This window comes from Crocuta crocuta, unplaced genomic scaffold, assembly GCF_008692635.1.
Source record: "Crocuta crocuta isolate KB4526 unplaced genomic scaffold, BGI_CrCroc_1.0 scaffold118, whole genome shotgun sequence".
In the NCBI taxonomy this organism is placed as follows: domain Eukaryota; kingdom Metazoa; phylum Chordata; class Mammalia; order Carnivora; family Hyaenidae; genus Crocuta; species Crocuta crocuta.
Window position 1 is genome coordinate 7456187 of NW_027551558.1, and position 27537 is coordinate 7483723.

Consider the following 27537-nt stretch of genomic DNA (forward strand, 5'->3'; position numbering starts at 1 on the left):
AAAATAGAATTTGTCAGGGGTACCTGAGTGTCTTCAGTCAGTTAAGTGTCTGACTCTTGATACCAGTTCAGGTCATGATTTCATGGTCATGGGATCTAGCCCTGCCTCCAGCTCTATGCTGAGCATGAAGCCTGCTTGGGATTCTTTCTCTGCCCCTCACTTTCTCTCTCTCAAAATAAATAACCTTTAAAAAAAAAATAAAGTAGAATTTATAAGTATATTAAGTAAAACATGTAGGGGTACCTGGGTGGCTCAGTCAGTTAAGCGTGCAACTCTCGATTTCAGGCCATGATTTAATCATTCATGATTTCATGGTCCGTTGAGCCCCAGCTTTGGGCTCTGTGCTGACAGCATGGAGCCTGCTTGGGATTCTCCCTATCTCTCCCCTGCTCTCTCTTGTGTGAGTGTTCGCTCTCTCTCAAATTAAAAAAAAAAAAGAGGATACATATTAAATTTACCATCTTAATAAGGAGAAAATCATATTCATTATGCTATATACATATTTGTATTTCTCTGTGGTTACTGTACCTGATTTATATTGTTTATAATACACAAAGTGTTAACAATTAGTATAATATTATATAACATTCCTAACACTGTTTATATTATTTTTAACTTAAGTGACCAACAAATTTTTTCTCCATACAACAAAGAAAATTAGAGAATAGAAAATGAAGAATTATCCAGCTATTAAGAAAAATTTGTTTTTAATGTTTATTTATTTGAGAGAGAGAGAGAGACAAAGCATGAGTGAGGGAGGGGCAGAGAGAGGGAGACACAGAATCTGAAGCAGGCTCCCGGCTCTGAGCTGTCAGCACAGAGCCTGATGTGGGGCTTGAACTTATGAACTGTGAAATCATGACCTGAGCCAAAGTCGGATATTGAATCAACTGAGCCACTCAGGCACTTCAAGAGAGAAAAGTTTAGATGCAGAAAACAAGTTTTGATGTGTATACACATATAAAGAGAGCGACAAGATGGTTTAGACAGGAACTTGGACCCTTGAAAATTTTATCAAACTGTGATCAAAAAGCCGGTACTTATTAATTCTGGAAGTTTGGGAAGGAAAGAATACCACCTATATTAAGCAAAATTATCTCATTTTAGAAAACCAAGACAAGTAATTTCATGGGATTTCTTCGCTTTTTTTGTTGCAAGGTACCTCCTAAATGCACTATCTTATTATTTGTGTCAAAAGCTCCTCAAAATGGCCAGTACAATTCCAAATTGTTCTTGGTACTGTGATAGTTGGAATGCTAAGTATTAGTATTGTGACGACAAAAGATGCCCCTGGAAGAGGTGCAATTTTAGATTGAGAAGAGTCAAGAGAACTGGGACGGTCCTTAAAGGTAGTGCTAGTGCTCAGGTAACTGCATCTCCGGGAGTTTGACCAAATGCCAATGGTCACCAATGAGAAGCCAGACAAAACCTCCTAAAACAAGGCAGCTGAAATTAAATAGAGCAATTCTCAGAGACCCAAAGACAAATCTAAGCAAGAAGTCCTTAAAAGGATTTGAAATGATACGAAACAAAGGAATGCTAATATAGGGATTTCCATGGGTCCAGGTTGGGGATGGACTTACCGAGCCTGCAGGTAATCTTTAAGGAGGCCCCCAGGACCCTTGCCTCCTGGCAGTCATACATTTCTGTAATTCCCCTCTTCCTTGAGTTTGGCTGGACTTATGACTTGCTTCTAAGCAATGGAATGCAACAAAGGTGATGTTAATGTACATGACTGCATTTGCATGATTATCTAAGAGTGTAGCACATGATGAGGTTTTTGAGGCTGCCAGTGGGGTTCACAGGGTCTGGAGCTGACGGCCAAGAAAGAATTCTTGAAGACATCTTTGGTGCAAAAAGGTGATTTTATTGAAGCAGAGGGCCAGGACCTGTGGGCAGGAAGAGCTGTCCAGGACCAGGACCAGGTTATACACTGTGGAGTTGAGGGAGGTAAAGACCAGGGGAAGTTTTTAGTGAGATTTTCATATGCTAAAGAAGATTCACAGGATACTGGTGAAACTATTGTCAAACTATGGTTGTTTTTCCTCTAGCAAAGCATTAACATTATGACAGTTAGGAGTTCCTGGAGAAATATTTTACTCTGCCAGCCTCAAGTATTTGTCAATGGGTTGCAGCCTCAAGTATTTGTCTATCTGCCATTTCCTTCTGTCTTTGTTTTCCACATCACTATGGAGAGGTGATGGATTTAGGTCCTGTAGGACTATTGAACTCTATCCGTTGAACATTTGTTTTTCCTCTTTCCTTTGCCTCTTTCCTTTGTTCTTGGGCAGCCAGGAGTACCCAAGAAATATCACACATATCCCACCTGGTTTGGGGGTGGGGTTGTGGCCTGTCAGTTTGCCTTATGCTCCCTCATCAGCATACATCTTGCTGGTCTCTCTTCAATACTGGGTTTGAAGAAACAACTTGCCATAAATCCTAGAATCACAAGCAAATGAAATGAGAGAGCTTGAAAGCAGATCCTTTCCCAGTCAAGGCTTTGAGGAGGACGCAGCCTTGTGAAACCATAAGCAGACTAAGCCCAGCTAAGCCCTGACTTCTGACCCACAGAAACAGTAGGGTGATAAATGTGTATTGCTTTAAGCAGCTGGGTTTGCAGAAATTAGTTACACAGCAATAGAAAACTAATGCACTACCCTATGAATGTTTGCCCTATAGACTTTTCTTCTAGACAATTTCACTTCCAAATATTCAACTTAACATTTAAGTCATAGGCTTAAGTCTAGTCATGGGCTGTTGAGGTTACAATTACTTACCTAAACTTTATTAGAATCTTTGGGTAAAAATTAGCCAATGTTCTTTTCCCCATTTTAAACAATATTAATATTAGAGTGAAAGAGATGACAATTGACAGGTCTGGCAGGTTTGGGAAAGGACACCAAGATGGCGGGTCTGACAAGTCTGGAAAAAGACACTAAGATGGCGGATCGGACTCCATCTTATGACCGCCTCAGGACTTTCCCGCCACCAGCTTCCCGCTCCTAGTTTCCTGCCACTGGTTTCTCAGAAGACATGCCACCTCAGCAGAAACGAAACCCAACTCAGGAAAAGCGAGACCAAATAAGGAAACCTGCCCTCATGGTCACGACCCAGAACTACAATCCTATATATACCCGTCCCCCNGTGCTCAGCCCATTCCCTTGACTACTTTGTCTTATTTTTGACTGTCTTTGGTTCACCACCCTCTGTTATCTCAACCTTACAACAATAAATCAGCAGGGACCAGCTTTTATTAACACAGTTATCCTCAAACCACCTCTATCAAGGACACATTTTGTAGCATACAGGTTTCTCTCCAACTAGAACAAGCTCTCTGAAGTTAGTCTCCTTTGGCTTTAGATCTCCTCCAGGCCTTACACATATTGGATATTTAGTAATTGTTGAATTGAAACTGTAATTGCATTCAAGCTTAATAATTAATGATAACTGGCTTCATTTCAGGTAACACTTCTGCATGCCCTAAAACATCAAGACCTACGACAGGATAAATATTGGGACCACAAATTATGAGAAGTACGCCAATGTTATTGTTGCCCAAACTAAACCTCACAAGAAATGAAGAGAAATAACAAGTAACTAGAATTCAGAGATTCTTCACCATCATCTTTGATTAGCTGCCACAAAACTTCCCACCATTGAACCTTTCCTACAATTCTCCCTTCTCCCAACCCCTCCAGGTATTTGAAATAGAAAAAAAAAAAAAAAAGGAAATAAAACATTTCTCCCTAAAAGATTTCTCCCTATTTCATCTTTTAAATATTACCTCAACCTTTGGCAGAGGTTTCTTAGGAACTCAAAGAACATCAATAAAATTTGGGCCAATTTAGATTTATAATTAGAGAACAGATACTATTTTTGGTATTGAATTAAAGAACAAAATGCAGCCAACTCTACATGTGCATTTATAGACACCAGAGCACAAAGCAGTCAATCTAGCTACACCCAATGTTTAATGACTGTGGCCGAATCTCTGTTCTCTAGCAAGACAGATTACACTCCTGACTGGTAGGGACCATGTTCTGGTCGGTTTTGCATTTCTCCAACACGTAACACAATGCTCACTCAAAGAGACACTCACAGAATTTGTTGCATTCAATGAAAAGAGAAAACAATATTTTAAACAAGTCAGTAGTGACTGCTAAGGTGACATCCGAACCCAGATGTTCAAACAATGCCATTCCTGCCCATTCTGCAGTGAAACTATCAGACAGGAAAGAGAGTTAAATCAAATACGAGCACTGAAACTTCCAAACCTATACAAGGAAGAAATCACACCATCTTCAGCCAGTGAAAATGACTAGTATTTAACATATATTTTAATGAGAACATTTTCTATCTTTAAATAAAAATGATGCACATTTTTCAATATGACCCTGCTCTGGCGTTAGGACTTAACTGCTTCCTGATCTACAGGGTTTAGATGCCACCGCACCACTAACTCCCCAGTGCTCTTGAGGCACGTGTTAGACATGTCCTCCTCTGCTGGAAGTCCTTGTGGCAACTTCAGGGGCTTGATTCTGTGACATAAGAAAATGGCTTTTAGAATTACACTAGGTAATAAATCTTTTTAAATAGCTGAAGTAACGAACAACAAACCTTATCAAATGTTTAACCACTTTCAGTTTTGCATTCACTGAAGGGATATTCTTGTGAACTTGAGGAGTATGTGCCTATAAACAAAGGAAACAGTGTTATGGATCAATTTCAAAGCAGACAGTTCCATGTTACAGTGAAATGTTAAGGTGAAGGCTCATTTTGTCTGAATCAAATTTTCAAATAAATTCCATCAAATAATACATTTAAATGAAAGAGATAATAAAAATATCCGTTAAAGTTTAAAAATTATAAAATTTAAAGTAAATTTAAACAACTAACTTAAGAGGACTTAAACAGCTGCCTACTTTTTCTAATCCAAGCATCTTTATTATATCTTTTTCCCAATATGGACGTCTTTTTGTACTCTTTATTCTAGTAACAATATGTAGTTTATGAGGCTGCTGTGGATCCCCACCATATTTTTCATGATCTGCAGGTGAAGGCTGAAATACCTAGGAAAGAAGAATTATAAAAGGTTGAGTTTTCAATTACAGTTTCAATATATCTCTTTTTTCTTTCTTAACCAGCCCCCAACATCTACATAACAATCTCATCCCCAATCTTTCTGAAATCCTCATCTTCAAACTGACTATTCAGACAAAGTCTAAGGATTTCATACTCTGAAAAAAATATCATACAGGCAAAGACTGTTTTGTTTCATTTTGTTTAAGAGCAAAGCAGGAGTGACCAGAGGACATGAAAGAGTTCCGATGCAGGAGACTGTATTAGCACCATATACGCGCGGCAAGGCTGCATCCCTCCACCCCATTCAGCCAGGGCAAGGAAGATAAGCTCACAATGACAACAACACATGACTATGTGTTAGTACAGACAAATGATTGCCTACAAAGGGCCAGAACCAGCTCCATGGAGCTGCATTTGTACTGATTTTCTAAAAAATCAAAAGGTTCTAGTAAGCTATCACACAAAAAACTTCTCTGAGTACATAAAATGTACTGAATAAGGATGTATGTGGTAGTATTATTTGTTTTTAAAAGTTTTTTTGTAATACTGAAGAATTTAAAGGCCACATCCATGTTCCTCATAGAATAACTAAATGGAATTACAAGGATAGATCTCAAATAAAACTAGTAATAATAATAAAACCAATAAGATACAATACAACTGAATAAATTATGATGTATCCCATGGGATAGAATGCTGCCATCAAAACCAGTAAGATTTACTATCTTAGCAGCTACAACATTGAAGAATGGCCATTATATTCTTGAGAAAAAAGTAATTCCACACCACTATGTTTAGTAGGATCTTGTATTTATTTCATCTGTACCACATACATGAGCGTATATACAGGATACACTGCATAAATACTGATTCTAAGAATCATGTAATATACATATGTGTATCTATATACACTTATGTATGTATAAAGGTCTCAAAGACATTAGGTCGAGTCATACCACCTCTGGGAAATCAGACCAAGGAAGGAAGGACGGACACACACACACACACACACACACACACACACACACACACAGAAAAGGGACTCATTTGGGGACTTTGGACAGTAAAAAAGATGCGTTTGTGATGAATGGAGGAAAAGGAGGGGTGGCTCCTCCCTGATTTGGGAAATCAGGTAAAGGATGGTAGCATTAACTGACATAACTAATACAGGACGAGCATCCTATTTCATTTAGTTGTTTGGAGGGAAAGTAAGATGATGAGTTTGATTCTAGATAAGTTTAACATGAAATACCTCTGCATTATCCAAGAAGCAAGGTCTAGGAACATGTGAGAATACAGGACTAAGTTTAGAAGATAAGCAAGGGCTCAGAGTCATTTCCATGAAGTTTGAGTTTTCACATTTGCTATAGCTGGCAATCAAAATCACCACCTTGCACATTTTAAAGGAATGCTAACGTCTGTATCTATTCTTTTATTCCAGAACTTTACAGACTAAGATACATGAAAAGATACAAGACAATGCAGTTGTGGAAAGGATAGCAGCAGAAAAGCCATGACTTGAAGAACAAAGAGGTTTCTGATATAAGAACATCAAGCACATGAAAGGTGTCAAAATAGTCAATGGTAACTCTATTTTATCTTTAAAACAAATCAGTGGAGAATGGCAGTTGTTGAGCTGGGGAAAGGAGAATGGGGAGTTACTATTTAGTGGGTACAGAGTTTCAGTTTTGGAAGATGAAAAGTTCTGGAGATGGTGTGATGACTGCACAGCAATATATATGGATGCATTTAATAACACTGTAAAGTACACTTAAAAATAGTTGAGACAGTACACTGTATATATATTTCAATGCAATACAAAAAAATTAGGGGGAAAACACACACAAAAAACCAGGCTTTAAAAACTAAATGTAGCCTTTTCGATATATTCCATCAACTGCATAATTGCATTCCTAGGTTCTTACCTCAAATGAGTTGAAAACTTATGTCCCCACAAGAACCTGCACACAAATGTTTACAGCAGCTTTATTCACTACTGCCAAAAACTGGAAGCAATTAAGATGTCCTTCAGGAGGTGAATGGCTAAACAAACTATGGTACATCCATACAATCCAATATTATTTGTAATAAAAAGAAATGAGCTGCGTAGTCACACAACTCAGGTTGTAAAAATGCCCCTTTCATTATTTCCAGAAACTTGTTTGAATTCTGAGTCCCCATCCACTTTAATGGAACATAACTCGATCTTTCAAATTCACGTTTTTCCTTAATTCTACCCAGATATGTTTCAGCTAACTCATGATTTATTATTCTTTTAACTAGAGTTAACAAAAAGCTAGCGATCATGGTGGCAAGACATCAAGAAACTTTAACTGCATGTTGCTAAGTGAACAAAGCCAGTGAGAAAGATTATGTGTGCATGATTCCAACGATATGACATTCTGGAAAAAGCAAAACTATAAAGCCGGTAAAAATATCAATGGTTGCCAGGGGTTGGGAGATGAGAGGGAGGGATGAACAGATGAAGCACAGAGGATTTTTAGAGCAGTAAAACTATCTGTGTGATACCCTAATGACTCAGGACGTTGTGCATTTGTTAAAAGCCATAGAATGTTTAACAGTGATAGTAAACCCTGATGCAATCTAAGGACTTTAGTGAATAATAATCTGTCAATTCTGGTCCATCAATTCTAACAAATGTACCCCAATACAAAATGTTAATTATAGAGTAACTACATATATTAGGGGAGGGAGTATATGGGAACTCTCTGTACTTCTTGTTCAGTTTTTCTATAAACCAAAAACTTCTCTAAGAAATAAAGTCTATTCATTTAAACAAAATAAAACAAAAGTCAATAGGGGGGTTAGCCAGTGTTTTCCGAAAGAATGATATGTACACATAAATCTAGCAAAGAAAACACAAAGATCCCAAGTTGCAACAGTCAATATAGAAAGTGAACACAAAGAACCACAAAGACAGAGTCCGAGCTGGAAGAAGACCCACTGTTTTCTGAAGACAATGGTGATATGAAAACACAAAATATTAAGGCAAAAAGCATAAGCAGGAATAAACAGATTCTAAGATGGTAAGACCCCACTACTTCAAAGGCTAGTGGCACATTTTTTTTTTTAAAGAATCATTATTTAGATCAATTCCACCATGCATTATTTAAACTCTACACTACCATAAATATCCACAAATAATTCAAAGTAGAAGTTTTCAATATTACACAAGTAGCTACCTTTTAAAACAAAACATGCTTAAAAAAATAGTAATGCTAAGCTCCCACCCCCCCCAAACCCTCGTTCTTACTTTATCTGGAATTCTTGACTTGGTAAATTTGTGACGAATCCAATCTGTACAAATGAGAGACTCCACACCTTTTGTTACAGTCTAAAAGATGATAGAAAACACTTTTTTAAAAACTCTGACTAGTGCAGAAATCTATACTCACCAATTTTTAGGTGACAAAAGTTTGTTTTTACCTAACCTATAATTATCAAATATTTATCTCAGCCCCTTAGCTGAATGAATACATCTCATCTTACCACTAACATTACAAAGCTAACAGCACATATAGACTTTTCTTTTTTTTCCCCCAAGCTTTTAAATTCCAATTGGTTAACATTCCGCGTAATATTAGTTTCAGGTGTAGAATTGAGCGATTCATCACTTCCATAAACACCCAGTGCTGATCACGACAGGTGCCTTCCTTAGTAACCATCACCCATGTAGTCCACCCCCTGCTCCCCTCCTCTCCAGCAACCCTCAGTTTGTTCTCTATAGTCAAGAGTCTGTTTTCTGATTTGTCTCTCTTTTTACCCCTATGTTCATCTGTTTTGTTTCTTAAATTCCACATACGAGTCAAATAGAGACTTCTTAACCAGGGTTGGCAATATTTTTCTATAAAGGACCAAACAGGAAATATTTCCACCTCTGGGGCTATTATGTTTCCATTGCCAAGTCTCAACTCAGCCACTGTAGGGCAGAAGCAGCCACAAACAATATGTAAACAAGTAGGTGTGGCTGTTCTAATAAAACTTCATTTACAAAAGCAGGTGGATTGAATTTGACCCGCAGGCCATAATTTGCCAACCTTACTTTAGACAATGTGCAATAATTCACCTTCAACAATACAACGTAAAAGAAAATGAGTTGCCAGTTTTCTTTCTAGTCCCTACAATGTCAACATTCCTAGTTCCTATTTCTTATTCCCTTTCTACAATCTTCCAGTCCTGTTGCTCTCAGTCTGCTAAAGAAAAAGGATTCACTGCCAATCCTTCATATCAGGAAACTCTCCTCTGGATATGCAATTCTCTTCATGTCCTCTCTGTTCAGCAGAGATCCACAAACAACTTGATGGGAAGTAGGAGTGAATGAGGGAGGGAAAGGAAAAACATGGGCTTCTAATCCTGGTTCTGTGCTTATCATCTTTGAGAAATGAGACTCTTATCCTCTCAGAGTCAATTTCCTTAGCTATTTAAGAAGGAAATATTACTGACCACACAGGATTAATCTAAGGTTAAAGCAATGTGTGTAAAGCATCTAACATTATTATCTATGCCCAGCAGCAGGTCTGTATCTACTCTGGTCTTATGAATGGATTAGGCTGCACTGCTACAATTTCTTTAAGAAACAATAGAAGAAATAGGAATGATATCTGGGAGAGTGCTTTTCTTATTTCTGCTCTTCCATATATTTTTCTATGATTGAAAATATACTCTTTTAATAGTTGAAGGGAAAAAAACCTAAAACTTAAAAAAAAGATTAAGGGCAATCAACACCGACCATTTCTTACCAGCATGTTCTCCAGGAAAAGATCTTTTGTGATTTAAAATCACAAAGATTTAAATTGTGATTTTAAATCTTTGTGATTTAAAATCTGCAGATAAATCATAAACAAAACTGACCCTCAACATTAAAAAAAAAACCACCATAATATATTAAAAAAAGGAACTTGTACAGTTTAACTTGCCTGTTTGTTTTGTTACTTACAAAAGAGAAATCGCTCTTAAGGAATAAAAAAAAAGGATAATACTCGAAAAGAAATACTTACTTGGAGTCCGCCTGGGGGTCTCTGAACTAATGAGCGCAAAATCCCTGCCATGAGTGTGGTGGCTGTTCTCTTCAAAGGCTATGACAAGCATAAAATAGATCCATGGGTCGAATATGTCTTGGAAATGGACGGGTGCCTACTTCTGTATTATTAAAAAATGAAACAAGTTAATTATAAACTTGATTGAAGTTTAACAGTAAAATCTTAGTTATTTTAATACAATAAGAGTAAGAATTAAGTTATAATAAATGTTTCATTCAGAGTTCAGCAAAACCATAGGTGGTAGTTATACATTAATTACATCCCATTTTTTGACAGATGAGTTAGAAACAACATTGATTCAACAAAAATGGGCAAAGGAGGTAACTACTATTTATCTTCTTCAACAAAGAGCTCAGATAAAGAATGCTTTGTCATAGGGGCACCTGGGTGGCTCAGTTGGTTAAGCGTCCAAGTTCAGCTTAGGTCATGATCTAGTGGTTTGTGAATTCAAGCCCTGTGCCCGCTCTGTGCTGACAGCCTGGAGCCTGCTTCAGATGTTGTGTCTCCCTCTCCCTCTCTCTCTCTCTCTCTGCCTCTTCCGCACTCACACTCTGTCTCTCTCTCTCAAAAATAAATAAACATTAAAAAAAACTTTTTAAGAATGTTTTGTAACAGAATCACAAAAATGAAAGGACTAGAAGGGACTGAAGAAATCCAGACTCCTAGATCTAGAATTGACAACCTTCTTTAAAAAAAAAAAAGAAGAAAAAAAATGTTTGTTTATGTATTTTGAGAGTGAGTAAGTAAGAAGGGCAGAGGGAGGGGCGCCTGAGTGGCTCAGTAGGTTAAGCTGCAGACTTCGGCTCAGGTTATGATCTCGCGGTTCATGAGTTCAAGCCCCACCGTCGGGCTCTGGGCTGACAGCTCAGATTCTGAACTTCAGATTCTGTGTCTCCTCTCTCTCTGCCCTCCTCTGCTAATGCTCTGTCTCTCAAAAATAAGTAAATGTAAAAAAAAAAAAAAAGAAGAAGAAGAAGAAGAAGAAGAGCAGAGGGAGAGAGAGAGTCACAAACAATCCCCATTCTCAGCACAGAGCCCAAAACCCTGGGATTATGACCTGAGCTAAAATCAAGAGTCGGATGCTACACTACTGGGCCACCCAGGTGCGTCTAGAATTGACAACCTTACCTATTTATGTGGAAAACGAAATTCAATCATTTACCCAAGGGCATCCAGCTTATCCAAGAAGCATATAGTCTGGAACCCAATTCTTATAATTTCTACTCCAGTGCATTTTCACTAAATCATAATGCCTTTCTGTTAAAAAGTAAACTTTAGGGGTGCCTGGGTGGCTTAGTCGGTTAAGCGTCCAACTTTCACTTAGGTCATGATCTCGTGGTTCGTGGGTTCGAGCCCTGCGTCGGGCTCTGTGCTGACTGCCAGCTCAGAGCCTGGAGCCTGTTTCAGAGTCTGTCACTCCCTCTCTCTCTGACCCTCCCCTGCTCACGCTGTCTCTCTCTCTCTCTCTCCTAGAAATAAAAATAAATAAATAAATAAAATAAAAAGTAAACTTTAACTTTCTTGAATATTTGTATTTTTCAACTATTCTTAATGAATACGCATTGCTTCTACGATGTAAAAAATGTCATGTTCATTCAATGATTACAACCTATTATACTGATGTACACTAAAAGCAGAAAGATGAAGTTTATGAACTACATGTATATTTTTCATAGGTTATTTGAGTTGTGTTTCAACTTTTTTTCCCAAAAGGACAGAATAGCACACCTCTCAAATGAGTCATTCTAAAAATACCTAAAACAGTTTTTAGTACATAGGAAGCCCTCAACAAATGATAGTGTTTACTATTATGAAATTATTACAAAGCTGTAATAATACCCTAACACACTAATACTGGGTAAATGCTGTACTTCAGGGAATCCACCAGATTCTGGCTCACTCAAGCTCTTCAATCTTTTCTGTGATGTGGACAAAGCAATGAAGTTGTGGGAATCAATGCAAGATGTCCCATTAAAAAAGCCAGACTTTAGAAAAACTCTCAGCAGCTGAACCAGTCCCTCAAAATTAATTATGCATCAGTTTTAGAAGAGTTAACTACTAAATCCTTAGTGCCATGAAAACCAAAATTTTATCTTGTTCATTTTCTACTCTCAGCATCTAGCACAGTATCTGATGAACAGTAGGCACTCAGTGTTTGTTTATGAATGTTTGAATCAATTAATGGGTTAGAACTATGGTCTGCTCAACTCAGAATTCAGAAGTACATCAAAATTTCATAACTCTCATACTTCAAAGATTACTATACAGCATAAGAATTTCTAGTTCAAATCATCAGCCATAGCTTGGCTGGATGTTATATATTTTGTACTGAGGCTTCCTTAGAAGAGATGCTTATTTAATCCTCTGGTCCTCCAATCAAATAGGTAATGACAAATTATTTTCTCTACCATACTTCTTCCTCCCAAGTTACACATTATATATTAACCCAAGTCATCTGGCTTCATATTTTATTACTTTTCTCTTATCGCTTAGATTTCAACAAAAGCCTCCTAACTGGCCTTCCAGTTTCCATTCCAACCTCCATTAAGATCTCTTCTCCATAGCAGCAACCATCTCATTAAAATCCCAAATCAAATCATGTCAACTCCTCTTCTCAAAACGTCCCAATAAGCCAGGTTTCTCACTGTTGAAGTGAAAGGTAACATATAAGAGGAGAAACCTAGAATAATCCATGTCATCCAATGACACAGGTTTAGAGTTTGAGTTTGTATTTAGCTTAATGTAGACACTGCTGGATACAGAAATAATCACAGATATGGATGTATATATACATGGGTTAGCTCTGTTAGCTGATAAGACCAAAAAGCAATGGCATTCCAGTAGCAATGAGCACACTCAGCACCCTGATCTTAGCATTCTCTATTAAAAGGAACTAGGGCTCCTTTGAGACATGGCTGCTTATAGGGCTACTGCAGGGGATATATTAAGATGAACCTTAAGCATTTTGTAGCACTGGAAAAGAACCACTTAAAAAATCAAAATGATGGAGTATGTTTTCAAATACGTGACTACCTTAAAACTGTCCAAGGTCACAAAAACAAGGAAAGTGAGAGACTGTCATAGTCAAGAGGAGCGTAAGGAGACATGACTACTAAATGGGGTTCTGGAACAGTAAAAGGACATCTGATTAACACTAAGAAAATTCAAATAAAGTATGGACTTTAGTTAATAATGTATCAATATTGGTTCATCAAGTCTAACAAATGTACCATACTAATATAAGATGTTAATAAAAGGGGAAATCGGATGTGGGGTATATAGGAACTCTACTATTTTCACAACTTTTCTGTAAATCTAAAATTATTCTAAAATAAAAAGTTCATGTATTAAAAAATAATGTCTCAGAGCAACAGCCAGTCCTTAACCCCTACCTCTAGGACTTCATCTCCAATTACTCCCTTGCTCACTCCATACACACACTGACTCCCTTACAGGTCCTAGAAGTTGCCAGGCCTCTGGACTGGCTGTTCTTTCTCCTGGAACGCTCCTGATATTCAGAGGGTTAGTTTCCTCACTTCCTTCAATTTTTGGCTCAAATATCTTTTCAGTGGGGTCTATCCTGATTCCATTATTTAACATTTTGACCCTCCACAACTGTCAGCACTCCTCACGCCACTGGATTTTCTTTCCATAGCACTTTATCTTCTAACATAGTTTGTTAGGTTTGTTGTTTACTGCCTCCACCTAGTAATACGTTAATTCCACAAGGACAATGATTTTTAAATTTTGTTTTTTGTTTTGTTTTTTGGTCTGCCCTGTCTATTCACAGATGTATCCCAAGCATCTACCAAAAGCAGCACCTGTCATATAGTAGGCACGCCATCAATTTTTGCTGAATTAAGTTTAATTTACAGATTTTAGAAGGTGTGACTGTGATAAGTTTTAAGTTTCCATAGAAAGTAAAGGTTAATGTTAATAATTACACACACAACTACTGGGCTTTGAAGCAACTATATTGTCTTCTACTATACAGTAACTTTTCTCTTGTACAAGTAGGAAAACACATGCATTATGAGAAGTATGATCCCTTTTCCATTAAAAAATGTAACTGTGTATACACAGAAAAACTATGAAAGCTATCAGTAAAATATTAATATACCCATGGTGGGAAGGCTACCAAGGGGATTTTCTGCTTTTTGCCCCCAGTTAATACCCCAACAGTTTTAGACATCTACTTAATGACAAAAGGAGGGAAAACACTGAAAAGCACAACGCAGAATTTTCCTTTTAATTAACCGAGATCTCTGAAGGCAAAAAAACCGTCTCTTCATTTAATTCCTAATGCCTAACAAGTAACAGACAATCCTCATCAGCGCCTATTGGCGAAAATACGCAAAACAGGCAGTTTTGGGTAGGTGGCTATCAAAAAACATGATTGCAAAATTACAGCTTTTGGTAAAATGGTAGATATTTTAGCTGCCAACTCCGGAAGGTTTTGACTTCTAAGATGCAATTAGCAAGTTTTTATCTTCATTAACCAAAAATTCAAGTTACGCTGATCCGCAGCGGGAAGCCGACATTAGTTCTAAACAGAGAAGCACAAAAACTGCTACAACATTCCTGAATTCCCTTCCCTACTAAACTATTTTTGCCTAGGCTGGTCAGCCCTTGGGCTCCAGGAGTCGGGCTCAGCAAACCGCGCGGCTCCGGAACTGGGAAACTAGATGCGGTCGACTACTGGCTTTCCGCGAACGCAAGGGACAGAAAACGGGCCCAGACCCACTCAGGTTACAGCGACCCGCAAACTCTGAATCCAGTAGGAAAATCAATCCGTATCTCCACGGCGTTCCCAGGTATCTGAGAAAAAAGCAATACTCTTAAATATTCTTCAGCCTGAACTTACCGAGGGAAAGCAGAGCAGACAGGAGCGCACAAAGGGCACCCCTCAAATCCGGTTACCACAGGGCGCTCTCACAGCCAAATCCAGCACTTTAGTTCCGGACACGTCCCGCCCCTTCAAGGACCGTAAAAAGAGCGCAGGCGCATGTCTGTCACATGATCGCTCCCCGGAGGGCTGCCGGCGGGCTCTGCTCTGGTTAAGTTTGAGGCGGAGAAGAGTTCCGGAAGTATGGCGAGTTCCGGACAGGAGCTGGGTGTCGAAAGCACAGCTGCGTTCAAGGTGCTAAAGCGGGCGGTGGAACTGGATTCCGAGTCCCGGTACCAGCAGGCTCTGGTGTGTTACCAGGAGGGGATTGACCTGCTCATGCAGGTCCTGAGAGGTGAGCTGGAGCCGTGGAGAGGATACCAGAGGAAAGGAACTGGATCCCGCAGTGTCTGGGGCGGAGTGAAAATACTCCTTGTGCACCACTGGGAGGCAGTCACAAACGGAAGGTTGATCTTCTGCAGGACAAGCGGACTGGTTTCTTTTAGATTCATGTCATCAAAAAAGGGGCAGTACTCTAGATTTTGAAGACACAGAATAAAATCTAATATATAAGCCTTGATAGGACTCAGGTTCGAAAGAAATGTAAAAACACATTTTTGGATCCTTTTGTAAAGCTTGAATATGGATTGGGTAACACTCAAATTATCGACTTTGTTAGGTAGTATGTTGTTGTTGTTTTCCCGAAAACTGCTCTGGATTTTTAGAGTTGCAGACTGAAGTGTCTTGGGAAGAATTTATCATTATGTCTGAACTTAAATCTGTGTGGTCGGTAATAAGGGTGTTCGTTACACTGTTATCTTTACTTTTCTGTTTAGATATTTTCGTTAGAAGTAAACAAAAATAAAATCACATAGCGGTAAAATAAAATTCTGAAGTAACGGGTGTCCTGAAATCCGGTGTGAGAAATGCATAGGATTGTGGGTTGGCACAGCGAGACTTTATCTGTTAATGTAGTTATTCAATATTGAGATATTGAATTGAGTACGCAGATATCCATTAACAACCAGTACAATCTCTGGCACATAGTAGACACTCAGTAATTTGTATGAAACTGATTTAAGACCAGCCCCTGCTCCCACGCCCTGTAGCTCCCAGTCTGGCCTATGAGCTCTCTGTGCCTTTTAGCTTTAGTGTTACAGAAGCTTTTGGACAGCAGAGGGCGCTCTTAAGGGTTGGGCGCTTTTTGAGAGCTGTAAAACTATTTTGGGAAGGCCCATTTGATGGTGATGGTGATGAAGAATAAGAAGATGATGAATGATTATGAAGTAAAGTAATTATCATTTATGAGTGCTGAGCGCTAGGCATTGTCAGAGCACATCAACATGATCTTGTTTCATCTTTACAATTGCCCTGTGAAGTAGGAGCTGATGTTTTCCTCATTTTACAGTATAAAATTAAGCTTTTCAGCTCCATCACATTTAGTTGGGTCACAATTGGAACCCAAGGTCTTAAAGACGCTGGTATACTGACTGCCACAAAGAGTGGGTGTACAGTGTTGGTCAGATGGAGCACTACTCAAGTTCTGGCATTCTGGGAATCTGAATCAGGAGAACCATAGTTTTGTTCCAGTACGCTCTACTGATTCTACAGAGGTTATATAGAGACAGTGACGTGATCTTACAGGTTAAGATATAAATGCAGGGGCGCCTGGGTGGCTCAGTCGGTTAAGTGTCGACTTCGGCTCAGGTCATGATCACAGTTTTGAGTTCAAGCCCCTAGTTGGGCTCTGTGCTGATGGCTTGGAGCCTGGAGCCTGCTTCAGATTCTGTGTCTCCTTTTCTCTCTCTCTCTCTCTGCCCCTCCCCCACTCGCGCTGTCTCTCTCTGTCTCTCAAAAATGAATAAACGTTAAAAAAAATTTTTAAAGATGCAAATAACTCTAGTAGTGGGAAGAAGTGCTAGGAGAGAGAGAGAGACAATGAGGATTTAAATAGTTAATGGTCATTTGTGGGAGGAAAGGTGGAGTTGGCTTTTGAGGAAGAAGTAGAATTTCAGAAATGAAATTCAGCAAAGAGTGTTTAAATTTTGTCTGTGCTGTTTTACCAAATAAGTGGTTCACTAGTTCATTGTGTTTGTGTGGATGAAGAGGGAGAAGTAAAGTAGATTGAGGCTTGGTGTGGATGACCTGACTGCCAGGAGATTTTAACTTGTTCCATAGACAAGGAGAAACCATTTAAAGTTTTTACAAAGGAGTATATAATTAAAGTTGCATGTCAGGGCATGTCTCTATTAGGAATATGTTCTCCTAAATATTTGCATAGCATACCCCCTCTAATACTTCAGTTGTTTACACAAATGGTACCTTCTCTGTGAGGCCTTTCCTGACTTCCTGTGTAAAATTACAACCCCATCCCAGGACTCCCTTACACTTCTTCCTTGTTTTATTTTATTTAAGAGCACTTACCACAATCTAACATACATATTTTACCAACTTCCTTTTATTGTTATCTTTCCTCCCATTGAATGACAGGACACTTGTGTCTATTTTATTAACTGCTATATCCCCAGTGCTTAGAACAATGTCTGGCATGTAGTAAGTTCTCAGTAAATAATTCTTGAATAAATGAGTCAATATGGCAAGAGCGTGGGAGAGATACTAACTTGAAGAGACTGAAGTAAAGCAGACTAATTGAGGAGCTTCTGCAGGAGTAAAGATGAGAGGTGAGAAGGGCCTGATGGAACTAGAGGGGTGACATCAATATTAGGAAAGGAGGGAACAGTGTGGATATTGAATTGTTGGCATTAGGACATAACTAGATATGGGAGTGAGTTTCCAGTGGGAACCCAAGCTGGCTGTAAGATTTTAAGCCTAGAAAATTGAGATGTGACGTTTAAGGAATGGGTCTACAGTGTCAAATTCTGCCAGCTGATCAAGGGTGATAGTTAAGGAAGGACTACTTTATTTACAGAGGACAGGGAAAATAGAGTATATTTATAGACAGTAGCAAAGTAACAGTGGAACGTAAGAAAAGAGATGTTATAGTCTGGTTCTAAAGAAAGCCCAGAGTATGGTGAATGGAAAAAATTATGTAGGTGATAATGATACTAACAACATTTATTATTTCCTACATTCTGGTCTCTTTGAACATTAACCATCTCCCTAACTGTCTAGGGAACAATTTCTCTTTCCATGTTACAGATGAGGATACAGACAGGTTGAATAACTGGCTATTGTCACACAGCCAAAATTGGCAGAAAGTTTTGAACTAAAACAGTGTGACTCCAGATGCTTTGCTGTTAACCACTATTCACACTGACTTTTTGTAAAAGAGACCATAAAATGCTTAATCCTGATAAAAAGGACAGTTCAGGGTTTTTGAGTTTAGAGAAATATATATAAACCTAGTAGGAGAATATGAGTTCTCATATCACCTTAGGAGCAAAAACAGGATTCCTCAAAAGAGATTTATAGATTGTAAATGGATATATTAGGATTTTCTTAAGCTACTGACGTATAGGCATGAGAAAGTAGGGATCTAAATGATACTAATTTTTCAAGTAGAAGGACTTGAAAAGGAAAGAATTCAGTAATTATATTGATGTCAATAAAATGTTGGAAATAACCTGAATACCCTGGGCAGAAGAGTAGTTGAATAAAGTAAGGTACACCCACACAATGGAGTACTATACTGCTGTAAGAAAGAATGAGGAGGATCTATGGAAGTGATACGGAGTGACTTCCAGGATACACTGTTAGGTAAAAACTACAAAGGACAAAGAGATCTATGGTATGCTATCCTTCATGTAAAAAAGATATTCATGTGTCTCCTCATTTGTTCAAAAGAAATAAAGGAAGGATAAAAACAGAAACTAATGAGGTTTGTGGGATGGGTGGGAAAGAGATAGAAAGAAGGAAGAAATGGGAATGGGGTAGCAAGATGAGGAAGGAATAACACTTCTCTGAAGTATTCAACTGTAATACATAAGCAGGTGGGGAAGAAAATAAGTAACCTAAGTATCTTTGGAAAATAGTATTTTGACCATATTCTGTAAGGTTAAAGACCAAATGGATAGTATACAAATGTTGTATTTTACTTGGTAAATTTTTTTCTCCAGGAGGTATGGGTTAGGAAGAAACTACTTTATATGAGACTTGAATAAGCCAGTACATATATTGTGGATAATAAAGAAGTTACACATAAGGAGATGAGGAGGGCTAGAATGAATGCTGTGGGATCAAAGTTATCATCATGAACTTATGATTTTTAATATACAGACAGATGGACAGACACAGAAATAAATGCAGATGTATGTGTGTGTTAGTACATGGGACTTGGGGTAAGATTTTATTGATAATATGTATTCAAAAAATAACATATTTTTGGGCCCCTGTTCAGTTTTGGCTGAACATGAACTGTAATGGGGAAGTCTGGAAGAGAAGCTGATTTTGTGGAAGAAAGATAGGTATTGCTTCCTGTGTTTTCATTATGCTGAGATTTTAGACTTATGGTTGATTAGGACGAAAGAGTTCTCAGGCTCAGATTTGATAAGTAATAAGCTATGTTTGTCATCACCTCACCAAATTTGGGATCCCCAGCAGTGAGACACAGTGTCAGAGTTCCCACTCCTAAATAAAGCTGTTTCAGATGCTTAGTGTAAAAATGGAGGTCTTGGTGATCAAGCCAAATTTGGGCCCATTTGTGTATTTGAGGATTGAGGCACACCATGCTAAATAGGAGAGGAAATTGTGGAAGCCTTGGGAAACTGGAGATAATGCCAGTACTAAATAGAAAAACTATTTGGAAATTTGAGAGTGTATTTTTTAATTTGTAGGCACCAAAGATGTTACAAAGAAATGTAATCTCAGAAAACAGATTTCTAGCTACATGGATAGAGCAGAAATAGTGAAGAAATACACGGATCAAGAAAGAGAAGGTAAAGTGGCTGTTTTATAGAATGTGTCCATAACAATTGTGACAAGCCCATTTCATACAATGTTTCTGGCTCTGCCTTTGTAACTCTTTGTGGTCTGAACCATTTATCCCTGGGGGCTGATAGGTTTATTCTGCATTCCATTTCCCTGTACCTAAGCTATTCTTAACCCTTTTTGGTGGGGGAAGTGGTTTTCACATACCCACCCTCTTGAGAATCTGATGAAAGCTATACATACTGCAGAACTTTGCATGCTGTTTTACGGAAGTCACTGCATATCCCCATGACACTTATGTATGGACTGCAGTTGAAATAATAGTACACAGAAATAGGATGTGTAAATCCTATCTTTTATTTGTATTTCCCTTTATAAAACGACCAAAACGTTAAAGTAGCTAAGGAAACTTCTGGGACTTCTTTAGGATTTTGTTGTGAATCAAAACATTTCAGGAGTGAAGTATTCCTAATGACTAGAGATGCCATAGTTGTCCTTCCCTACTTATTACTAGTTAATCTACTTATGAGCATCCAGTTTACAAACATGTCTACAAATGGTCATTGGAACCTTTACCTGGCATACTCCCGCTTTTTTAGCCAAAGTTACTACTGTCCTCAAAAAACCAGTGCCTCCAGTCCTCAGCTGCTTTTCCTCGGTATCCTTATATAGCCCTCTCCTACCTCTTCCTCGTATTCTGTATGAACCCATACCCTGAGTATCCCACGCCCCACCGAGCTCTTCTGTTGAGTGCGAATAAAATTGTGTTTCCTTCACCCTAAATTGAAATTCACAATGAAATTTCCTTTTAAAACATCGATGAAATAGAGTACCATCAGCTCTGTGGCTTGAATACATTGGGTTAAGTTAACCTATGTGGGTAGCTTGGCTTGAAAACGGATGCATAGTTGCTAATAACATTATATCTGTGGAAAAATTAGGAAAACAATTCAAACTACTGGTTTTTAAACAAATTTTAAATTTGCAATCGTCACATAAATTAGGAACTACCATTAGGGGGCCATCTTTTTTAAAGGTCTTTGATAACTTAATAATCATTCATTTTGAATGAACAAAAATGGAGCTATTTTACTGATTCTGTGGCATCCTAGTCTTGGGTTGTTAAGAACTGCTATAAATTTCTACTTAAATTACTCTATGGTGCACCTGGGTGGCTCAGTTGGCTGTGCATCCAACTTCAGCTCAGGTCATGATCTCATGGATCATGAGTTCGAGCCCTACATTACCTCTTTGCTGTCAGCGTGGACTGACTTTGGTTCCTATCTCCCTGTCTTCCCCTCTTCAGTTCCTGTTCTCTGTTCCAGTTCTCTCTGTCTCAAAAATAAATAAAAACATAAAAAAAATTAAAACACTTTTTAAGTTCTAAGAAAGCCTTCTAAATTCCATGTATTTATATGTTTAATACTTTAGCCATTAAATTGCAAGACCTAAAAAGACTTCCAGCTGAAGAGAAGGACCACGTAGCCACTGAGTTATATAGCTTATAGTTCTACTCATGGTGACAGATTTATCAGCTGTCATTATACATATAAACTTCTCTTGAATAAACTGCCTGGTCCATAGGATTCAGCTCAAGAACCTGTTCCAAGAAATCTCTGGACTTTCCCATTTGGCCTCCATGAAGGTAGCACTCACTTATGGAATTGTCTGCCTTATTTATTTCTGTATGTGTAGCATCTTGCATTGTTCCTTGTATATATGTAGTAGGCATTCAGAAATGTTTGCTGAGTAGAGGAGTTACAAATATTAACTTGTATCTGGTCCTGATTAATCACTGTATGTAAATATGTGTAAAAAGAAATGGTCACTGGTTTTATTATTGAAATTTGTTTTTTAGATGGAAAATATCATAGGCAGATTAAAATAGAAGAGAATGCAACAGGTTTCAGTTATCAGTCACTTTTTCAAGAATACCTTAATGAAACAGTTACAGAAGTTTGGATACAAGATCCCTATATTAGACAAATTCATCAGGTAGGTGAAATGTACAAAAATATGATGAAATGTTATTTAAAATGTATAACTTAGTAATAATCCATCATGATGTCTTTCAGCTGTATAACTTTCTTCGATTTTGTGAGATGCTTATTAAGGGACCATGTAAAGTAAAAACTATTCATCTTCTCACCTCTCTGGATGAAGTAGGTATCTAGAAGCATTTACTCCTTCTTCATGAACTTTATTCAGCTAGGAGATGTAGTTTTCCAAGGAAGATGTGGACACAGTGCTTCAGCTAGAGCTATTTCTTTGGGAACTGCACAACAATAGGCCTAAAATACCTTCAGAATAATGCTATTGATTTTTCTGATTTTGTTGTATCGTGCATTTGGCTATTTTGCTGAACTCTCTGATTGAAATGGTTTTCAGGTTGGAAGTTCTAGGAAATGATCACACTGTCTGCACTATTGACAGTTTTGTCTCTTCTTTACCAATGATTATATCTCTTTTTCTTGATTGACTGTATTGACCTTCTGGTGGATCATAGCCTGAGAGTGAGCATCTCTGTATTGGTTTTGATTTAAATAGGAATGCTTCTAAATAAACCAGAATTTTAGGATTAACTTGAGAAGAAAGCACCCCCATCTGAATAACTAAGTAACATTACTAAAATACATTTTAGGAGAAAGGACAGAATTGTTTTATGTACGTATTAGGAAAAAACAATTATTTTGATAAAAACAACTGCTATTAAACTGCTTCATACTTTTTGTTGCTTCTTTGAGATAATAGGCATTGAAACTAGTATAGAATCTTTCCTATTTCATCTATGATACACATTATGTAGCTTAGTGATAATTTAAAATATTAATAACTGAACAGAAAATCATGTTTTTCCTGTTAACAGGGTAGTGGGAAAAAGCAGCAAAGTAGTGGTCTGCAAGAAATAAAAGAGTCACTCAAGAATCATGGAGTGCTGTTGGAATTAAAATATTCTTCTTCAGTACATGACCGAGAAATTAGGTTAGTGTATAGCAATATTTTAATTTTTATGCAATTGAAAACACTTTTTATTTCTTTTAATGAGTTTTATATAATTGCATATAAATATTCAGTTTATTAAAATTTTAAATAAAGCACAATTTTAGTATCTTTTCACTTTTTAGGAAAAAATTTGGCTTACTATGTCTGAGTTTCTCATATTTCCTAATGGAATAGCTTACATGTTCTATTTCATGTGAGAAGAGGAAGTACTTTTCTATTCAAGTATACATATAGTATTAGAGTATTGCGATAATTTTCTGGTGATAATATTTGATATTCTGATGATTTTAGTATTTCTTATAGTTTATTAAATAATCTCATAGGCATGACTGAACGCTGCAGTGTCTACAAGGAAACAATATATTCAGGCATTTTAGTAATATGTTAACTCTGTTTAGCACCATAGCTTTCATATGTTTATAGTAAGTGCACCTTTAGTTTTAATGTAAACTTAAGCACAACCTAAATGCAAAACAGCTGAAAATGCACTGCTGTGGTAGAAGCAGAGGTCAGGATCCAGAGCTCTTCCTGCTATGTCCTCCATCTCTAGATAGGGGATCCCCTGCAACACACCACAGCCTGACCCAAATACACTTAGCAGAACAGGAAAGTTTTATCAGAGATCTGAAATTCGAGAATAAGGTATAATTTACGTGACAAACTTGTTACCAGCTTTTCAGATCAACTAATGGTTTCTTTGGACATTTTATTTCATTGTAGACACAGCCAATGAGTAACCCCCAGTTTGGTTCAACTCATGCCACTGCAGAAAGTGATTTTCTTTCTTAGGAGAAAATTTTGCTGACACATACTATAATACACCTTTGATAACTGTCTGACTTAAATGTCTGGAATATAATATTGTATACTGTTTCAATAGGTTTAACAATGGATGGATGATTAAGATTGGAAGGGGCCTTGATTATTTTAAGAAACCACAGGTAGGATATAGTCTTATGAGTAAGTATGTTGCACTTTTTGTATCAATTTTAACAAATAACTTTGGTCTTTTTTATTTAAAAAAATCTCTTTTCTTCTCTTCTTAGAGTCGTTTTTCCCTTGGATGTTGTGATTTTGATTTAAGACCATGTCATGAAACAACAGTGGACATTTTTCATAACAAGCACACAAAAAAAATATGATGGGCAGTAACTTAGTTTGCATTATACATTTATATTTTAAGTGAATTTTGATTTTTGGGTTTTTTATTGTTTTTTTTTTTACTTTGGACAAATCATTCCTATAATTATGTATTTAACAATAAATTTTTATATTTCTACTAATTTATGGATCCATTGTTCAGTTATGTAACCAATCCTAAATATTTTTTATAAATACATTATTTTGTGAATTTACAGTGTTTCTAGTCATATGGTTAATTTAAACATTTTATCAGCTTTTATCTGACTCTTGGAGAATGAATCAATAAACAATGAGCACCTATTAGGAAGATACATTGGATGTTAATCTTGCCCCTGGGAATTTAGAAAAATCATGGATTAAGTACTTTTAGAAGACAGATGGGCTTGGGGCAAGTGGGTGGCTAAGTCGGTTAAGCATCTGACTTTGGCTCAGGTCATGATCTTGCCTTTCCCGAGTTCAAGACCCGCATTGGGCTCTGTGCTGACAGCTCAGAGCCTGAAGCCTGTTTCAGGTTCTGTGTCTCCTTCTCTCTCTGCCCCTCCCCAGCTCACACTATGTCTCTCTCTCAAAAATAATCAAACATTTAAAAAATGAAAAAAAAAAGAAGACGACAGATGGGTTAGTAGGTCTATTAACCAAGGAAAAAATGCTAATTTTATTACAATTAAGTGTCTTTGGCAGAAGTTCACTAACATTCAGTTATCCAATATTACCTAACTCCATAAAGGCAAATCAACCCAATTATATGGACGGATGTATTTTGCACCATTCAACCTTGGCTGGCACATTTGTAAAGTTTTGCAGCTTAGAATCAACTATTCTGGGTAAGCTTATCCATCCAGATGCCAGATGACAGGCTGGGGACAAAGACTAGATTCCATGGAGATAGGCTAGGATTGGGGATAAAGGCAGGTAGTCTAGAAGCTTAAAGAATAAGCTAAGACAGTCTATGGAGGGAAACAGAAGTACTGGTGTTGGGGAGTACACATAAAAACATCACATGTGCCCTTGGTCTTAGCCAAAAGGCTGAGAAGCAATTAAACATCACATATGGAGAAGACAGAAGATTACATTCAAGATTAAATAGTGTGGAGGACCAAAGCCAGGTAGAAGCCACAGGAATATGATTGGGCAGAATGGTCTTTGGTGGCGTGGACACCAGATTGATGTTTTCCCTTTGGGAGCCATCAGTCACCTGACTGATGTGGCACAAAATACCAAGAAGGGATTCCAGAAAAGTTCCTAATGTTTTTCTTTAATGTTTTCAGGTTCAGATGCTGATAATGCTAAACTTGAAAAGACTCAATCCAGTTGCCAAGGTTTATTATATGGAAATTCAGTGTCTCAGGACAGCACTTGGTACAAGTGTTGGCCCTAAACAGAAGTTATGTTCTGCAAAGTATCATAGCTTAGTTTGCCATGCTGTGAAAACAGAATGGCTTTCCATTCAGGTAAGAACATGTACTAGACCTCCTTATTTTCATGTTAAATGACAACTCTGGTTTCTTGTAGAGCATGTGAATCTATCATTATAGAGATTCAGCAATCTATAACCCTGTGAAATTAACTTTTATCCAACCCACATAGGAATCCTAAGAGATATTGATATTTAAGGAAGAGCACCTACAGACATGCTATCCATTATACTAGATATTTGAAATCCATCTCCAGATCCAATTAGGACATCAGAAGACTACCAGATGCAAGTTACTTATTAAATACATCAAGAAATGTGCAAGAACTTTTTTTCTGAGAAAAATAGTCTTTTTATGAGAAAACTATAAACTTTATGGAAGAATGTAAAAAAAAAACTTGGGAAAGACAAATGATATTCTCAGAAGGGGAAGGGTTAATAAGATGTCAGTTCTTCCTAAGTTAATTTATAAATTAAATGACAAAGAGACTAACACTAGGAGATTTGCTTGACCAAATATAAAGACATAAAGCTACAATATATATATTGTTTAAACGTAGGGACATAAGAATGGACAAAACAGTAGCACAGAATAAGGAGTGTGGAAACATCTGAGAGAAAGTGAATGTGTGTAAGAGCCCTTGTTGTCCATATTAGTGGGGAAAGAGTAGACTATTCAAGAAATGTTTGGAAAAAACATTAGATCTCTACCCCACACTGAGGTTATTGTGCTAAGAGCTAATTAAATGGAAAAAATTTTTTTAATTTCACTAAATGTACTAAGTATAACATAAAACTGACAAATTATCAAGGAAAGGAACAAGCAAAAGATGTGATCATGTAAATATTTAAAACTTGACTATAGAGAACCATGAAATGTTAACATGAGATGAGATTTACAGCATACAGAAAAAGGGTTAATAGTACTACAGATAGCCAAATTTTCAGGAAATGAACTTAATCTTGCCTCCTTTAACCTCACCAAGGACTTTGTCCTTTGAGCTATCTCCCTCTCTGCTCTGTTGTTGCTGCCAGTACATACATCCCCAACTAGACACCATCCACCCTATTTCTTTGTTCTTCATGAACAAACTTCTTGAAGTTCTCTATTCAATATTTTCCCATTTTCTCCCCACGTATTCATACTTCAACTCACTTCAACCAGGCTACTCAGGCACTCCACTGAAATTGCTCTTGTCAAGGTCAACAGTGACTTCCATATTGCCATATTCAGTGGGCACTTTCTTCTCATTACTTGACCTTTCAGGAGTATTTGACCCAGTTGGCCACTCCCTTCCTGAAACCCTCGAATTCTAAGAAACACAGTTTCCTTCTCCTCCATTGGCATTCTCCTAAATTAGATACTAAGTAATAACCTCTGGTTATGCTGAGCAAAATAAGTCACGCAGAGAAGTGCACATATAGGTGGATTAGGAGGAAGTTAACAGAGGATGAAGCGGGAGAGGGAGGGAGGGAGGCAAACCATGAGAGACTCTTGAATACTGAGAACAGACTGAGGGCTGAGGGGGAGAGGAGAAGGGGAGTGGAGGAGGGCATGGGCATGGAGGAGGGCACTTGTTGGGATGAGCACTGGGTGTTATATGGAAACCAACTTGACAATAAACTAAAAAATTAAAAACTTAAAATTAAAAAAACAGTAATAACCTCTGTTTTTAAATCTACACTCTCCCCCAAGTATTTATACCAGTAATTTCTTAAAAAAAATTTTTTTTTAACATTTATTTATTTTTGAGAGAGAGAGAGACAGAGCATGAACAGGGGAGGGGCAGAGAGAGAGGGAGACACAGAATCTGAAGCAGGCTCCAGCCTCTGAGCTTTCAGCACAAAAGCCGATATGGGGCTCAAACGCACAAACCACGATCATGACCTGAGCTGAAGTTGGTCACTTCACCAACTGAGCCACCCAGGCGCCCCTATACCAGTAACTTCTTAGTGAAAAGCAATAGAAACTGCTCTTACCTGATGTAAGGAAAACAGAGATTATAAAGACTGGTGGGTCATCAGTCCATCACCACAAGAGCTACAGACTTGGCCTTGGAGGT

General features: G+C 37.7%; 2 protein-coding genes across 3 annotated transcripts; one reads left to right on the forward strand and one right to left on the reverse strand.

The window, feature by feature from the left end:
• Positions 1 to 3248: 3248 nt before the first annotated feature.
• MRPL30 (mitochondrial ribosomal protein L30) lies at positions 3249 to 15252 on the reverse strand. The gene is made up of 6 exons (XM_077749183.1): positions 15007 to 15252; positions 10101 to 10242; positions 8357 to 8437; positions 4923 to 5069; positions 4618 to 4691; positions 3249 to 4538 (listed from the first exon to the last, which is right to left on the reverse strand). Exons 2-6 carry the CDS (start codon positions 10149 to 10151, stop codon positions 4406 to 4408), a joined length of 486 nt encoding a protein of 161 aa, XP_077605309.1. The 5' UTR covers positions 10152 to 10242; positions 15007 to 15252; the 3' UTR covers positions 3249 to 4405.
• Positions 15167 to 24225, forward strand: MITD1 (microtubule interacting and trafficking domain containing 1). Of its 2 annotated transcripts, XM_077749181.1 has the most exons (7): positions 15169 to 15382; positions 19821 to 19922; positions 21773 to 21909; positions 21990 to 22076; positions 22781 to 22896; positions 23798 to 23858; positions 23964 to 24222. In XM_077749181.1, exons 1-7 carry the CDS (start codon positions 15232 to 15234, stop codon positions 24057 to 24059), a joined length of 750 nt encoding a protein of 249 aa, XP_077605307.1. In that variant the 5' UTR covers positions 15169 to 15231; the 3' UTR covers positions 24060 to 24222. The 2 variants fall into 2 exon arrangements, with proteins under 2 accessions (XP_077605308.1, XP_077605307.1); XM_077749182.1 differs by lacking the exon at positions 21990 to 22076 and having other exon boundaries at positions 15167 to 15382; positions 23964 to 24225.
• Positions 24226 to 27537: the final 3312 nt, after the last annotated feature.